This window comes from Sturnus vulgaris, chromosome 22 (assembly GCF_052056855.1).
Source record: "Sturnus vulgaris isolate bStuVul1 chromosome 22, bStuVul1.hap1, whole genome shotgun sequence".
NCBI classification, from domain to species: domain Eukaryota; kingdom Metazoa; phylum Chordata; class Aves; order Passeriformes; family Sturnidae; genus Sturnus; species Sturnus vulgaris.
This window is the reverse complement of record NC_142264.1, coordinates 3,734,897-3,751,559: the sequence shown is the minus strand read 5'-3', so window position 1 is coordinate 3,751,559 and position 16,663 is coordinate 3,734,897. Positions and strand designations below refer to the sequence as shown.

Sequence of the window (16,663 nt, the reverse complement as noted above, 5' to 3'; positions counted from 1 at the left end):
CCGGCGCGCGGTGGGCGGGGCCTCCCCGCAGGAACACGCCCCCGACACGCCCCCAGGCGCTCTTAAAGGGGCCGCGCCCCCCCCCCGCCACATTCTTGTGTGGGTGGGGGGCGTCTCACACCCTCAGGGCTGCGGCCCTGCAGTCCCGGGCTGTGTCCCCGCCATGGAAAAATATGAGGTGCTGCCCCCAGGCTCAAGCTCTACCCGGCAATAAGTGGGCGGCTGTAGCGTTGTGGGGGTGTAGGTGGTGCTGGAGGGGTCTGTGTGGGGTCCATGGCCCTGAGGAGGGGTCTGTGACCAGGGCAGGGTCTGTGGCTTCCCTTGGGGACATGGTGTAAGTGGCTCTGAGTGTTTTGAGTGGTGCTGGAGGGGTCTGTGTGGGGTACATGGCCCTGGGAATGGTGTGGGTGCCCCTGGGAGCAGCACACGGTCATAGGAGATGGGGATTGAGCGGCTCTGGGGGGGTTATGTGGTCCTGGACCGGGTGTGGATGATCCTGGGGGTGTTTTCAGCAGGGGAGTGTCCTGAAGAGGAGGGAAGGGAAGGCCTGAGTTCCTCTCAGGAGTTGTGGTGAAGGTGGGGGTGTCCCTAATCCTGCCATGGGGAGCTGCAAGGTGTTCCCTGTGTGGAAGGTTTCTATGGAAAAGCAAACTGAAAGGGTTTTTTTGCCTCAGTTGTTGTGCCCTAGCTGAGCAGGTGCTCTGGGTGTGTCCTGTGCCCTGCAGGTGCTGGAGCAGCTCCAGCCCGGGGCATTGGGCACAATGCTGACAGCTCAGCTGGAAACAGACCGGGGTGCCCAGAAGAAATATGCAATAAAGCAGGTGAGCAGGTGGTTGCTATGAAAACAAGAGCTTGGCATGTTTGTTATCTCCAGGGGTATCACGACAGTAGCAAGAGACCCGTGCTGGGCAGCTCAGCTGCTGGGTCAGAGTGGGCTTGCTCGTTACTGTGCTGCTTTTTGGGAAAATGGGAGATTCAGATGAGTTTACTGGAATGTTGAGGCTCAAAGTGGGGAAAGGGCAGCAGCCTATTTAGGTCCCCTCCATGTTCTCTCACCTCAGCTCACTGCTGCCCTGCACAGTGCAGAAACACTCTGTCACACACCTATTTTCAGTTCTGTTTTACCCATCTCCTGACACCAAAACCGCCCCAAACATTAGACATTTGACCTATCATTGAAAATTTATGTCATTTGCAGTCCAGTCACCTTGATAGGAGTGCTGTGGCTCAAAGCTCCCTGGTGTTTCTGTTCCAGTCTCATCCCTGTCTTTTGTTTGGTGCAGGTTGAATGCATTGACCAACACCAAGCAAATGTGGCCTTGAAGGAGGTATTGGTGCAGTCTTTTCTTTACTATTTCACTTACAAAGACCAAAGTCTTGATAGACCCAAGTCTTTTATCTACAAGGATTAGCTGAGTAAATAATAAGAAAATCAGGTAGGGCTATTTGTGGGGTGTGATCTCTGCCCTCTGCTTGGGCTCAGGCCAGGGTTTTGTATTAATTGTTGTTATTTTTATATATGTAAATTCAAATGGACAGCTCATCTCAGAGGATAGTTCTTCCTTAGAATTTTAATTTGTTTTGTGAAGCCAAAGAACAAAACTGATCCTTTTGGTTTTAAGCTGGAGGAGAACCTAGGTCTGTTTGTAGTTTATTATTAATAACTTGATGTTTAGATAACATATTTTATCATATGCTCGTTTCTCAGAGTTGGACTTTTTTAAAGTGAATGATTTTTCTCCTTTTGTTGTACTCTTTTCTTTTGGTGCAAACTTTTTGTCATGCTGTGAGTAAGAAACATCAGAAATACTCTTAAAATACCAAAAATTGCTTCAGTAAAGTATGTGGAATAGCACATGATGAATGAGTCTCCCAGTGCCCAGTATGCACAGAATCTGGAGTTGGAAAAGGAGAATAAATCTCTGTGCAGATGTTGTATCCTGGTCAGAGGAGTGACCTCTTTCTGTACTAAATATGGCATTACCAGTAAAACTTGAACCAATTTTTCTGTTGAAATACATCTATTCAATAAATACAGTTTTGCCATCTGGGAGCATGGCTCCTTTTAGTTTTTCTGTTGTGCCTGTACAGCCACAAACACAACTAGAGGAGAGTAACCTGAATTCTTTTCATCTCCCACATAATCAGCAAATTTGCTGAGTAGGATTTGTTAGAGCCCTGCACGGAAACCACCTTCAAGGAGATAAAAATCTCCTGTGCCATTATATTTGCTGAATTTCAAGCTTGCATGGAGGTTACAGGAAATAATGGCTGCATTTGAAATGTCATCCTGACTTATATTCTAAGAAATGTTTTCAGGTTTGGCAGTTAGGAACTGAAGAAGGAGGTGGTTCACACATCATCTCCCTGTGGATCAGTTTATATCTTTGAATCTCACAAGGCCATTGCAGCAGTGAGTAGAGTATGGGTGAAATATTTTCCTTCTTTCCTCATTGGTGTATGCAAATATTTAACAGAGCTGGCACTTTGGAAGAGTTTGATCAGAAATGTGACATGAACAAGTGAGGAACTGGCTTTGAGTGTTATTTAAGGTCCTGTTAAAGGGAAGGACTGTGTAGCTATGGAAAGCTCTCTATATTTTATCTTTTTTATTCTGTGCAGGCAATGGATTTGCTAAAACTCCACCATTCTAACATCTGTACTTACAAGGAATTGTTTGTGACTTGGAATAAGGAGGTGAGAAAGGAACAGGATTGGTTAAACTGGAATGTGTGGTTTATGTTCTAAGCACATGAGCATATTCACAGGTTTAAATTTGGGGTCATTGGGTGAGAAGCTAAAAAAGGTTTTTTGATTTGAAACAAGCCTGATTTTCTTTCTTGGCTCCTGAATACACACACTAAAAAGCTGTGAATATGTATGGATTGGAGTCCATCACATGGCAGACTCCCAGATTCTGATGGGAATTAGTGTGCAGATCTGATTTTCATGCCTGCATGAAAACCCTTTTATAGGGGACCCTAAGAAGCTGAAAGCCCTGACTTATTTATTTGCAGATTTTCTTCAGTGCTTGGACAGAATCTTTGATGATTTTATGGATGTATAATTGATTTGAATCATCCTATACAGCTTCAGATAAGATGCTTGATAGTGGTGGTTTGTTTTATTTGCTAAAACAATGAGCATGCTGTATTTTTAATGAAAGAAATTAAATATTGTCTCTTCTGTGAGAGAATAATAATCTCAGAACCTTTTTGTACTGTGAACATCACACCCACCAGTTTGGTTTTGCCTTTCTTACCTGCAAACAATTCAGCAATTTTGGTGCAATGTTTTATTGCAGGTCTCATCTCTGTTCCTCTGCCTGGTTATGCAACACTCAGGCCAAGGAGATCTTTCAGCTCTAATCAAGGAAAAGAGGCAGAAATCAGAAAAGATAACAAACACGGTAAAAAGTACAGAAGAGGCACCTGTTTGAACCGAGAGACTTGTTGCTTTTATGGTATTCCTTCTTTCTGAAAATCCTCTCTAAAACCTTCAAAGCACAGGAGGGTGGTTTTGGAAACTCACTTCTGAAAGATATTTGAAAATTCTTCTGTTTGTGTTATACTTTCATGTCTGTTTCCCTCCACAGGTGGTTCAGAAGTTCCTGGGACAGATGGTGGATGCTTTGTTTTACATACACAAACAAAATATTTGGCACAGGTGAGCAGAAATCTCATTCTCTTTGTCTGACAGGCCCTTGTTCTTTGCAGTGTTGGTTCAGCACAGTGCTCAGAGGCAGGGAATTTTACTCTTCCAAAAGGAGAAGCAGGGGGTAGAAATTCCAGACTTTAGATTATTTTTTTTTTTTTTTTAACTTCCAAAGTTGCCTTCTTCCTGAGTTTTGTCTGGAATACTCATTTGACTGAGGTATTATCTCTTGGTGGTTTTTTTGAATATTTAAAAAATTGTCCATCTATGTAAATGGTCTCATTTTAGAGGCTATGGTGGACAAAGCTTGTGTATCTGAATGAGACAACTCTTGCATTCCGTGCTCAGATCAATTTGTGTCCCAAGCACAAATTTTAAAGCATTTAGAGAGGAAAATAATTGTATTTTGGTTAATTATCACCTGTATATAAAAAAAAAAACCCAACAAAACCAAAAAATGTCCAAACCAATTTCCCTTAAAAAACCAACCCAATCCTTCTGAGGGCTAAAGAAGCTGGGAATTTGTAATTATATGTCATTAGACTCTAATTTCACAGGCTGACAGAAAATATTTGTGATGCAGAAATCTCAAGCCATCAAACATCCTTGTGACTGGTGAAGCATCCTTCATGCTGAGTGACTTCAGTACTGAAACACTTATGAAAGATGAGCTGAAATGGAAAATAAGAGTGGAAGAAGGTAGATGTTTGTTTTGCTATTTTTTACTTTCCTACTGTATTTTCAAAAGATTTCAGTTGTGGTGGATGTTTTTAGTCCTCAGAGAAAAATTAGGAAAAAGGAGAAAGTTATCTTCCCTCTTCTTTCTCTGTATTAAACTATTTGTCTTCTAAATAGGATTTTCATAGGCAGCTGTCAGCAGCATTAGTTGTGTTCACAAGTGAAAAATGTAGATGTGTGTAAATTTCTGCAATCAATACAGTTGTAATCCTTTTTAGCTTTGTCCTCAGGAACATCTTAGAAAAATGTTCATTAGTTACAGTGTGGTTTGTAATTTTTGGAAGCCCAATGTCAACAATGTCACCATGTGATTCCTGTTTCTGCAGAAAGCAAGGCTTGGATGGCTCCAGAAACATTTGGATTTTCTTTCACTGAGAAATCTGACATCTGGTCTCTGGGCTGTGTCCTCCTTGATATGCTGAGCTGCTTTGTTCTGAATGTGTGTAAGGGTGATTTATTAGGGATTTAAAGGGTCCTGGGCTCATCAGGATGCCTGTGAGTGTGTGAGAGCTCTCTGACACTGTGTTCTCCCCAGGCAGAAGAGATAAATTCCTTACTGCAGGACATCAGAGGGGACAGCAGCTGCCTTGTGGGAGTCCTGACCCTGATGCAGGATGGAGAAAGCAGCTATTTGCCTTTCTTTCCAATTTTATTGATGATGCTACAGATTGAGCCCAGCAGGAGACCCACAGCAAGGTGAGTTCTGGCTGCCTTCCCTTGATTAATTTGATCCTAAAACTCTCCTACCTCAACAAATTAGGAATGTTAACTGCTGTTGGAAAGGGTTGAGTTAACACTGCTTATCCTCCTGCCTCCACAAACTGAGTTATTAAAGACTTGATGTTCATTCAGAGTGGACACTGAAATGCACAGGAGTCCCTTTTTGCAGTTATAATATAAATTCATGTTATACACAGTTTTATGAGGCTGAACTTGACATTTAAGCATGGCTTGTGCAATATGAGCTCTTTCTTGAGCTGTTCTGAAGTAAATTGTTTAAGTCCTGACAAAAATAATCTAGTCTAGAAGTAAGATTAGATTATTTTAATATCAAAATGGAACAATGCTTGTAGTTTTTTTCTTTTCTTACCAGTTCTAACTCACTGGTGCTACTTTTATCTCTCAAAATTCTAGGGATCTGGTCACTCTTCCATTTATTGGGAAATGCCTGACTTTTGCTGGTGACACCTTAATAAAACTGAAGAAGTCTCTGTCTCCCACAATAACAGATTTGCTCTTTCTGGGAGGAGTTGAAAGTGTTCTAGGTAATAAGGAGAATGAGATTAATGGAAAGGTGATTTTCATAGGAAATAGACCCTTCCAGTCAGGATGTATTCTACATGGAAATAAATTCTTGCACACTCATTTTACCTGAAATACAATGGGATACTCTTTGGAGCAAGGTTCAATATGCAGATTTTTCTCTAAATTCCTAAGATTCTCAGGCATTCCTACTGCAAAAGTTAAACAGGGTCAGAGATCATTCCTCAGAAAATTTGGGAGCTTCACTTATTTTGTTTGCATTGTAACATGTTTGTTAATTTATGCCACAAAAGATCTGCTCCACTATTTTCCTTCTAAGTAAGGAAGATGTTATTTTAATCTGAAAAGTCTATTGGAATAATGCATTTAAAGCTCCTATCCCTGCTCTGATTTAATATTCCAACAGGTCCCCAAAAATATATATATATGTCAAATACATTGTGAGTCATAACACACTGTAATACTGAAGTGTTTAATGAGTTAGGGAGAAAAGTTTTTCTCTTCAACAATCCCAAATTTCATTATTTTCATTCATTTGAATTCACATGTTGCACAAAACAGAGGCAATTTGAGTGCTTTGTGTGTTCGTGTGGAATGGTTGGAAGAATTTCCTTGGTTTCTCAGAATTCATGCAGGCTTCCTGGGATGTTGAAGAAGTCCAGGCTAAAGGCATTCAGCACCTTGCCAGTTTTGTAAAGGATGGAAGTGGTAAGGCATTATTTGATCAATTGATTTATTTATTCTCCTCCTTCCTTACATTTTGAGACAATAGGAAGAGGAAAACATTTCTAATGTCCATAAATGAGAATGAAATTGCTCTCTTCCTATTTCTCCAGTAGCTGATGGGATTGTGTTTGTACTTGTTCTGTCCATGCTTTTGTTAACCAGCAGAGGGGCTCTACTGGATAAGAAAAATGGGCACTGGAGAAAAAAATATATTTGAAATTTGAATTGGCAACAAACTGAGGAAGATAAAAAATTGAGGAAGGTAATGTCCACAAGTCCTGGGATGACCTGGGGGTAATTCCTGGGGCTGCAAGGCTGGCAGAGCAAAAGGAAGCTACAAATGGCTAATTCCTGTGTATCTGGTAAAGCTGTGTAGTTTCTCCCAGAAACTGCACATTTTTCAAAAGAAGCTTTCAGATGAAGGTTAATAATTCAAAGCACTGTGTTAAACCAGTTATAAAATGCCCTGTCCTTTGACAACATTTTAATGCTGGCATTGGCCTATGATGTTAAAACTCAGGGTTATTCTCAGCTTTAATTGATAGGAGCCATTTCCCACACAGATTAAAACAATTCACTCTGTTTTGTTCTCTTGGATTCAAGAACCTTTTCTCAAAAAAATTTCTTTCCCCCCACAGCATTCCCCTATCTGCTGACATGCACAGAAGTGATCACTCTTGCCATGAAGACTCACATAGATTCTCTGGATTTACAAGTAGAAGGCTGCACTTTATTGCTTGAAATTCTTAGTCAAGGTACAATTTTAAAATATCCTCCTTCTGCTGGGTCTTGTAAAGCTTACTGAACCCATTATCTGCTCAGTTAACAATTTTAGGGGATGAATTCAAAGAGCTAAAGGAAGTTAAGCAGCTTTCTGAATTCTCATGGCCCTCCTTCAGGACTGGCATACAGGAATTCTGTGTTAAGAGTTAATTTTCAGTATAGGTGCTGATCTTGTCCAACCAAGTTTGTTTTCATCTTGTGTAGAGTGTTGCTAGAGGGCATAAATAAGACTCTGATTATTTTACTGTTTAAATTTTAAATAATAAAGGTGGTTTTGGGTTTTTTGTATGGTCCCTACTGTCACTTTCATGCCAGTTTACCCCAAAACCTCCTGATGATACGAGCTTAAAAATACTAAGAATTGAGTTTCAGACAATGAAAGTTTAAAGTAACTTTTGCTTATTTGATATGAAGAAATGCTGTGAATTGAATGTTTTACTATACTGATTGCAGGGCAGGGGGGTTCAGATTTCATTCAAAACCACTGAAATGTTCTATTCCAATGTTTGTGGTGACAGCTCTGGAACAGGGGGTGATGATGGCCCTGGATGAGAGTGTGGCCAGCTGCCTGTTACACACAGTGAGAAAACATTCTGAAAATGAAGAGTTCCTTTCAATGATCTGCACATTATTGATGATGGTTTCAGCCAGTGGTGGGTCACCTTGCTCATTCTTTGAGGAATATTAATAATTTATTTTTACTTTTTGGAACAAATCCAAGATACAATGCAGAACTTGTGACTTCACTGAGAGGTGTGGATGTCTGTGGGTAATTAATAATTTAATAGTGGCAATATTGGTAAGATTGGCTAGATATTGATAACACCCCTGAAAGTTTAAGATAAAATGCTGAAGCTTCAGAGATTTACAGGACCACTCTTATAGATATAATTCTGTATTTCCTTTTGGTTTGGAAACAAGTACAAACTCTGCAAATAGTAGTGCTTGAGAAAACGAGGGCATAAAACCTGAATTCTATTTTAGGCTGTGCAATGATGAATTGAAACCATTCTCCCTAACTTCTCTACTTTGTTTTCTTTTCTTCTGAACTTATAACTGCTAAATATTTATAGCATTTTTAGTTGTTTTCAATGTCATTTCAACAGTCATCAAAGACTGTTTTCAGAAATGGTTACGGTAGGATTTAGCAGCAAGGGGGAAATCTTCAAAAAATTTGTTACAAAGAATCATGTCTAAGACCAAACTATTTTTATCCAGTGTTTCCTAATTCTGAAGCTTAGCTTGAATCGCTAAAATGGAAACAGGTGAAAACTTGTAATTTACACCCTCTCAGTTCCTTTCCTGCTCTGTGAATTCCAAGTCTGGGAGGAAGAAGGATGGCCAGGCATCCATTTGAAAGGATCAGCTGTATAAAGTGCATTTTGTTAAAGAATTCGGTTTGTTCCCTTGCTTCCTTTTGTCCAGCTGATGGGCTCCAATTACCGGTCTGTTATCTCAGTTTAAACACGGTTAGTGCTGCCTGTTTCGAGGCCAGTGAGTGGGACAAAAATATCAAATTCTATAGAATTTCTGTGGTTTTCAGAAGTGGCTGCGGAGAACCTAAGGAAAGTTGGAATCATTCCAGACCTTCTGTCAATTTTAAGACGTTTTCTTCATAATGACAAGATCTGCTTCTCTTGCTGTGCTGTTCTCTGGAGCTTGGCTGTGAGTGGTAAGTGGAACACTGAGAGTATTGTGCCTGCACTCATGTGACTGAAGGGCAGCAGGTATTGAGCCTAATTGAGTTCAGACATTCCTGTCGCTGGGATTGGATTTTTTTCCCATTCTTATTCCAGGGAGTTGGAATGAGATGATCTTTAAGATTCTTCCCGACCCAAACCAATCTGATTTTGTGATTCTGAAGGGTTGTTTCCACAGCACTGCTACAGTCACTTTGTGATCCAGCAGTTAAATTAGATAAAAATAAAAATGAATGCAGAGTTTTTGAGCAACCCTTTATGTGATAAGGTGTCAAATTGGAGCCGTTCAGGCCAAGATGTGACCTGATTTTATATTTACTGATTTGTTTCTGTCATGTGTTCTTGTAGAGATGTGTGGTGTTCTGATCATGGAAGGCTGGAAGCACAGACTGTGCCCAGTTGCACTTGGTGTGTTTTATTCCCTCTGTGCAGCAAATTACCCGTTGGATTTATGGGACAGCTGAATCTCCATCCTGCAGCCCGGATTCTGTCAAAACTGTGGTTATTTCTGGAGGTTTCTTGCTGTGATCCCTATGCATAATTTAAATGACAAAGAACACTAGTTCCTGCAGAAGTTCAGCTTTCTCCAATAAACAGAATTATTTATTAGTCCTGTAGCACTTGCTTTGGTTCTGTACATTTTTTATTCCTTCCCTCTGCTGCCCTCCAGACTAAAACAATGTTGCATTATTCCAATGCCAACTCCCATTAAAGCTTTACTGGTATGATTTGACATACAATGATATCATTACTTCATTAAATAACTCTGCCTGGTGCATTTCCTTTCTGTTAAGGTAATTCAGAGAACTATGCAGACCAAGCAGTGCTGGAAAGTGCTGTCCCTGTCACCTCTGCAGTGCTTCAGAGCCACCTCCAGAATGGAGTCGTTGCAGAGTGTGCCTGCTCAGCTCTGTGGGCACTGGCTCTCCAAGGTGTGTGTTCCCAGTCTCCCTGTGCCCTGGGCATGGAAAAGGCTGGGATGTCTGTGTGTCAGTGGTGATCCTGCAGTCCAGGCTGCTTGGCTGGAGGAGGCTCTGCAGATGGCAGCAGAGTTGGGAACTTGCATCCTCTCTTGGCCATTCTTCCCTGCACTCGCTCTGTGACTCCCTAATGAAGCCATTTTTGATGAGCTGCAGCAATTAAATCACCAGATACTGCTGATGGGGACTCCACTGGTGGGCAGCTAATTTGCTTGGTTGATTTGGAACAGTATTTCATGTTAAAGAAATAATCTTTCATTATCATTTGCTCTAAGGAACCTATCCTTGCAGTACTACTCTGTCTTATTTCTTCCCCATACAAGAATATTGGCACATTTACCTACTGCCTGCCCCTGTGCTATTGTTCCACTAGGAGAAGCTAAGCAAAACACCCTCAGCAATCTCATTTCTATTCCTTATCGGCAATATAAGTTGAGTATTCAAGATTCTTTATTCCTTTGGCCTGGAGGATATTGAAATTTTGGGCTTTTCTGTGTGTTTTGTTTATTTTCTTTAAAGGTTGTTTAACTGACAGTGACTATGAGCCCATAGCAGCACTTTTGCTGGATGCACTCAGGATGAACCCAAAAAGAGCAGTGCTGGTGAAGAATGGCTGCCTGGCATTAGCCAGCCTTGTGAGGCTCTCAGGTAACATTCAGCAGTTCTGCTTTCATTAATTACCAATCAGCTAAATCAACATGAAAACAATCATTAAAGCACTTCTGCCCTGCATAACTGTGCCAGGTGCATATTTGGTCTTCTACTCGTTCCCAAATATGCTTCAGAATAGTTTTTAGGAAGACTGAAAATAATGGGCACAAATTCCTGAAAATGTGACATGTGCCAGCTGGTGAGGGGATGGGAAGCAGATCCTGCAGTCTGCAGCTCCAATGTTTGTCTTCCTTGCAGAAACTGCAGCTCTGGCAATTCTGCTGGACTCAAAAGGCAGTGGAGTAGAGCTGATCAGAGAGGAGTATCACCTTCACTTCGACCAGCCAGGGGTGGCAGAAGCTCTGTGCCTGCTGATGAACGAGATGGTTCAGTATGGTGAGATGGCTGCTGCTGCTACTTGAGTCTCCTTCTCTCTCCCAACCCCAAAATCAGTCAAACCTCAACAGCAGCTCTCAGGAAAGACTGACTTTGTACCTGAGAAAGTTCAATTCATCCTCCTGAGAATTCACTCCACTTGTTCCAAGCAAATACCACTCTGATAGTAAAACATTTTAACTTGATTTTATCTTGCCTACTCTTTGTGTAGCTCTGTCCTCTCCTGTGCTCCTTTAGCTCCTAGTCCACTGGCAGTTGTGCTATAACCATAAATTTTCTTGTTCATTGGCACTGCAGATGAGGTTATGCTGGATATGAGGTCTCAGAAAATGGAAAAGCTGCTGTCTGAAATAAAACTCCAGTTTCCATTTAGCACGGTATGGAGAAGACTCTGTGATAATGAAGTATATTGGTATATTATTTCTGGTGAGGGATAGTGCAGGAATTTAGAGAATTAGCTGCATGTGGAATGAAGAGTGAGTTTGTAAGGATAGTTCTAACTAGTGGTTGAAAGTTGTTTTTCTTGTTGCTGTTAATGCTGAAATTTTTTAAAAAAGTATGCTCTGGTCTCTTGCAACATTACATTAATTTACTACAGTCCTCATGATAAACCAGACTAAAGTTTACAGGAATAAGGCTGTAAGTACATTACATCCAATTTATTTTTGGTTTGGAAGTGGCATCGTTAAAAAATAAAAAAACAACAAAAACTTTCTGATTACTTTCACCAAGTAGCCACACTGAAAAAAAAAGGAAAAACCAGCAAAGTTATCAGAGCTATTTAATATGTTACACTAATATTTCTTTTGCAATTGATTGCTGGCAAGAAACCAATAATTAGGTTTGTTCATCAAGCCAATAAAACTGGTTAGTATTAATTTTGCTGATTTTAGTTATGTATTTACAGAATTGTTTTCAAAGACAGTTACAATCTGTTCTCCAGGTTCTCCTGCAGGCATTGCCTGCACCCCTCAATGAACACTGCAGCCACAAGGTAGCACAGAAAAAAACAATTACAGAAGGGGAGAAAGCTCCCTCTCCTGTTATAACAACAGCAGCCACTTCAAAGAGCTATGTTAGACACATTGTTTTTATTAATAAATGAATACAAAAATAAGTGGAGCAACAAGGTCATCTTCTGTGTGACAATTCTCACATTTCCCTCTAGGAGATTCACACCCTGGTGGATGCAACACTTTTGAAACTGAGGAAGGAAAAACGCTTTGTCTAAGAACAAGACTTGGCCACTGCTGGATACAAAAGCCTGGATCCTCCATTAGAAGATTCTTCTCACCAGAAAAAATACTGGGCTATTGATAGTATATAAACAGGTATTTATGGCTGGTTTAGGTACCACAACTGTGTAACTAACAGCAATAATTAAGAATTCACCTTGTAGTAGACTTTACTTTGTGAACCTCAACATACTTGAAATAAAGAAATCCTCAGTTTTGACAAAGCAATGACAATTTCTTCCTTCATCTATCATAATTTAATTTTTTAAACTTATTTTTATTTTTTATCTTATTTTAAATTTTTTGACCTTATTCAGTGTCTATTTCTGTTGAAGAAATTAACTGATGGAAGTTCTTCCCAACTGCAGGCATTTGCTACAAAGGTTGTTGGAACACAGTAGCAGGCATCAGGCACAGGGAGCATCCACAGCTGGCAGCAGCATTCCTGTACTTCCAGGTTATTGGAGCATTGTCTTTGGACTGATTTTATGAAGTAGCTGCTGTCAGTTCTGACTTCTCTCTAAATTTGGAATGTGACATCAAACCAGCAAATGCTGCACTTGGAAGATTCTACCCAGCGTTTTTAAGTTTTACTTTTTTTGTTGTTGTTAGCTTTGTTCCTAATAGCAGCCTCCCATTTCTTTTTCTCCAAGGTGTAAAGTCTCATAGCTGCTTGTGCATCCTGGATCTGAAAGAGAACAGACCAGACAAGGATGTGAGATAAGCAGCTAAATCTTCCATCATTTTAATTATATCCTTCCAATTAACATTTCATGATCTCTTTTTACATTTAGGCTCTGTGCCTAATGAAAGGGATAAATGGTGTATTTAGAGTCCAGGGCCCACCCCAAGGCTCTGCATTTTTGACTGTGACTTGGAAAGTCATAATGACAAAATTCTCTTGATACAGTATCTATGAACTCCCCTCCCAGTTTGGCTTCCCCAGTTTATTCCTCTTTTCCATCCTCCTGAATTTTAGCCCACTGAAATTAAAGGATCTGCTGAGGTTCAGGTTTAGCCTCTCCCACTGTTTATCCCTCCTGCCACAGTGCAGCAGTGTTGAATGCTGCTTTTAGGATAAACAGATCTTGATCATTACCTTTCCCCTGGAATTTTAAAATAACAAGAATTCAGAGTTGGATTTGTGCAAAAGCAGCTTATGAAATGAGGAAACAGTGAGCAAGCTTAGAATGACAATCTCTGGGTGCTGTCCAGGCAGAGCTTGCTGAGTTTCACTGGGATGAAGGAAGAGCATTTTGGACTGGATGTTCTGAGGAGGCACCTACCGAGCAGTGCTCTGCTGTCTGCACCTGAATGTTGAGCAGCCTCTCACAGAGCAGCTTCAGGGAAGGACTGGAACTCTAGAGACAGAAAAAACATCACAAACCATGCTGACTCACAGGACTTGAAATAACAGAGATGGGTGTCTGTATAAAAACAGTATGTTCCTCAAAGAATAGCACATCTTAGCTTCTGCTGGTGAAATATCAGCAATAATTAATGAATTCTGAGATTTGTGTGTGCATAGGTAGGAAAGAAGGAGCAGGGTCAGGTAAAAGCAAGCACAGGAGTGAGTCAGCAGCTCTGGAGTCTGTAAATTGAGCACCTTCCCAGCAGTCTCTTACTTTGACTCTCTCTTTGAAAGGTTTGTATCTCTGTGTGTCCCTGATCTTCTTCTGAGGATGATCAAGAAGTAGGACCTAGAAGAAATCACATTTTCAGTCTAAAATGTGTTATGCATGAAACTTTACAGAGCTGAATGTGCAGCTGCCTGGTGTTTCCTCCCACCCACTGTAAGAGACACTTCAAACCCATGAAAGGACAAACCCAGCTCATACAGACAGGGGCTGGATTCAGGACCAGTTTCCAGGAGTTCAGGTGTGTTCCCTTGATCCAGAAAGATTTATTAGAAACTGAAGTTTCAATGTACCTGTAGATCATTCCGTAAGGCGTGGCCAACTAAAATCCTGCCCTTCAAGATCTCAGCCACCTCCTTCTGAACAGTTTTAAAGTCTTCACCTAAAAATGCCACACAAGAAAACACCTTCCATGAGCAAACAGGGCATCTCTTCTGGGAAGTAACTGTATCCTTAGGACTGTAGTTATTGTAAAGTACACTGAATCCTGGCTTGCTAGAACATAGAGAATTCCATACAGAGCACAGCATGAAAAGGAAATTATTTTTTTATACCCTATTCAACCATTTAATTCCTTTAAGGGCGTTAGTGATCACTGTATAAAAGCACTTCTTCCCACAATTTTTCTTAGCATTAAGTTGAACTTAAATCTCAGCACTTTATTTTCCCAAATTAGGTCTCAAAAACTGATCCAAGCTCAGCCAAAGAGGCTGCTGTGACAATCCATCAAATTCTCCCTCTTTCAAAAACCTTTTGGGGGAAACCCCTGGTACCTGTGTTTATATTCTGAGGCCGTATGCCACTGACAGCTGTCCTGTAGTCTGTCACCTTCTCTGTGGGCTTGACGTACTTGTCATAAACACACTTCCCAAACTGGTTGACGATGGACACCCGAGCCACGATGCTGTCCTCGCCCTTGGGGCCCACCCCCACCATCTCACAGTCCATGGCCACAGCTCGAGTCAGCCTGGAAGGCAAAGGGACAGCTTGGGGACAGCTCTGCAGGGCCCAGCTGGAGCTGACAAGGTTCACATGTTGATTTGAAGAGGGCAAAGCCTGGCAGCAGAAGCAGGGAGATGGCAGCTCACCATGCAGATCAGTTATCAGAAGCCAGTCTGATACCTCTGATGCCATCCTTCCCCCTGGAATGTCACTCACCCATCAAAAGCCTCTTCCTTAACCAGCACCTGCTCCACAGACTGGGATTGCTCTGTTTCAAGTCCCATGTTCCTTCTGGCAATTTTTGCTGCTTCAGGCCCTATTGCTGCTTCAATATCTTTTGGATCAACGTCATCAAACCAGATGTCAGCCCTGGGAAGAACAGATTTAATTACATTTAACAGTCTCAAAGCAATCTGGTGGCTGTTGTACAAAAAGTATGTTTACTTTTTAAATCAAGAGCTAAACCTTGTGAAAATTAACTGTGACTGGCACCTCTGCAGATTTCTTGTTGTGTCTGAGGAGTAGGGGCAAAATATGTGAATTTCAGAATTTAGTCTGGAAAAGTAAAGCTGTTTTGAGTTCTGTGCTCCTCCCAAAATAAATATTCACATCCAGGGCTGCTGCCTGAAATACTCACTCTTTGGGCTGCTGCTCCACATGTTCCTCAGTTTTCATCCTCTTATGTTTCACCTCATCCTTGTCCTTCACAACGATGCCGTTTTTCTTTTTTTCTTTGCAGCTTTTCCCATTGCTTTTGGTGCCTTTTAAGTTCTTATTTGCTGTAACTCTTTTGGATATTGGCTTAGCCAAAGAAGAACTGGCTTTAGCTGAACCATTGTCCATTTTATTTGTGGATTTGGCCTTTACCACATTCCCGTTCCCATTGACTGCTGGGACTTCTGGGCTTTTGGCTGCTTTGAGTGGCAGCTTCTTTTTGGTGTCTGTTTGACCCGTAGAGATGGGCTTGTTGGAGTTATTTGCCTTTTGTTTCAGCAGCTAAAATTAAAAAAAAAAAAATAGAAAGGAAAGGAGCCTGGAAAACAGAAGGCTTTAGAGTGACCTAATTGTGTCCTTCCAGCACCTAAAAAGAGCCTTCAAGAAAGGGCGAGAGGGACTGTTCACAAGAGCCTGAACTGCCAGGACAAAGGGAATGACTTCAAGCTGCCAGAGAGCAGCGTTACATGGGATATCGGGAAGAAATTCTTCTCTGTAAGGATGCTGAGAACCTGGCACAGGCTGGCCAGAGAAGCTGTGGCTGCCCCTGGATCCCTGGCAGTGTCCAAGGCCAGGCTGGCCGGGGCTTGGAGCAGCCTGGGGCAGTGGAAGGTGTCCCTGCCCTCGCTGCGAGTTAACTCCAGCGTGGAGCTGCATCCAGGCACTGCCAGCACGGCCCCGCTGCCTCCCTGTCCCAGCTCCCCGGGGCTGTCTCCCGCCGCATCCCCCGCTCCCCCTCACCTCCTGCAGCGCCTTCCAGTTGGAGGAGAACTCCTGGGGGTTGCGGGGGGGACCCACAGCCGCCACCCCGGGGCCTTTGGATGCGGCCGCGGCTTCCCCGAGGACCTTCCTCTTCTTCCTCCTCTTCTTGCTCTTCCCGCGGGCCGCGCCGCTCGGCCTCGCCGCCTGCGGCTCCGCAGGACTCTGCTTGGCCATGCGGGAGTCAGCGGGGTGGGCCCGGGATCAGGACCGGGATGGGGATCAGGGCACAGCGAGTCCCAACCCAGCGCTGCCGCAGGGGGACCGGCACAGCGCCGCACCGCCCCGGCGGGGAACGCCGGCCCGCACTTGGGTTCCGGGCCGGGGAGGGGGGAGGACAGTTCCAGGGTTCCGGGGCTGGGGGATGGCGGTGTGACCCCTCCAACACACGGGTGTGTCCCCAGGGCCACATGGCCCCCGAGCCGCCCCTTGGCCCGCCGGGGCTGGCGCACGTTCTGGAGAAGCCGCGGACATTGCGCAAGGAC

The 16,663-nt window shown here is 42.5% G+C and overlaps 2 protein-coding genes across 4 annotated transcripts; one reads left to right on the top strand and one right to left on the bottom strand.

Annotated features, from left to right (window-relative positions):
* The first annotated feature begins 86 nt into the window (after window positions 1-86).
* Window positions 87-12,350, top strand: STKLD1 (serine/threonine kinase like domain containing 1). 3 transcript variants are annotated; one of them, XM_014873319.2, is made up of 19 exons: window positions 87-178; window positions 726-821; window positions 1,284-1,328; window positions 2,623-2,697; window positions 3,305-3,409; window positions 3,596-3,666; window positions 4,238-4,353; window positions 4,719-4,831; window positions 4,928-5,088; window positions 5,527-5,657; window positions 6,280-6,363; window positions 7,020-7,136; window positions 7,683-7,817; window positions 8,708-8,836; window positions 9,659-9,796; window positions 10,364-10,492; window positions 10,754-10,891; window positions 11,189-11,268; window positions 12,060-12,350. In XM_014873319.2, exons 1-19 carry the CDS (start codon window positions 164-166, stop codon window positions 12,120-12,122), a joined length of 1,941 nt encoding a protein of 646 aa, XP_014728805.2. In that variant the 5' UTR covers window positions 87-163; the 3' UTR covers window positions 12,123-12,350. The 3 variants fall into 3 exon arrangements, with proteins under 3 accessions (XP_014728805.2, XP_088033656.1, XP_088033657.1); XM_088177530.1 differs by lacking the exon at window positions 87-178 and adding an exon at window positions 252-334; XM_088177531.1 differs by lacking the exons at window positions 87-178; window positions 726-821; window positions 1,284-1,328; window positions 2,623-2,697 and having other exon boundaries at window positions 3,305-3,463.
* Window positions 11,964-16,575, bottom strand: REXO4 (RNA exonuclease 4). The gene is made up of 8 exons (XM_014873320.2): window positions 16,161-16,575; window positions 15,343-15,701; window positions 14,922-15,074; window positions 14,537-14,730; window positions 14,057-14,145; window positions 13,752-13,826; window positions 13,413-13,487; window positions 11,964-12,814 (listed from the first exon to the last, which is right to left on the bottom strand). Exons 1-8 carry the CDS (start codon window positions 16,353-16,355, stop codon window positions 12,710-12,712), a joined length of 1,245 nt encoding a protein of 414 aa, XP_014728806.2. The 5' UTR covers window positions 16,356-16,575; the 3' UTR covers window positions 11,964-12,709.
* Between the last annotated feature and the right edge of the window lie 88 nt (window positions 16,576-16,663).

Bases quoted from the DNA above. Each gene is read 5' to 3' on its own strand.
- REXO4 (XM_014873320.2), bottom strand. From the start codon at position 16,355: ATGGCCAAGCAGAGTCCTGCGGAGCCGCAGGCGGCGAGGCCGAGCGGC. The intron at 14,731-14,921 runs GTGAGTGACATT...TTTGCCTTCCAG, and splicing joins AAGGAAGAGGCTTTTGATGG to GCTGACTCGAGCTGTGGCCA. The intron at 12,815-13,412 runs GTAGGTGCCTCC...GTTCTCTTTCAG, and splicing joins AGACAGCAGAGCACTGCTCG to ATCCAGGATGCACAAGCAGC.
- STKLD1 (XM_014873319.2), top strand. The intron at 2,698-3,304 runs GTGAGAAAGGAA...GTTTTATTGCAG, and splicing joins TTGTGACTTGGAATAAGGAG to GTCTCATCTCTGTTCCTCTG. The intron at 4,354-4,718 runs GTAGATGTTTGT...CTGTTTCTGCAG, and splicing joins GAAAATAAGAGTGGAAGAAG to AAAGCAAGGCTTGGATGGCT.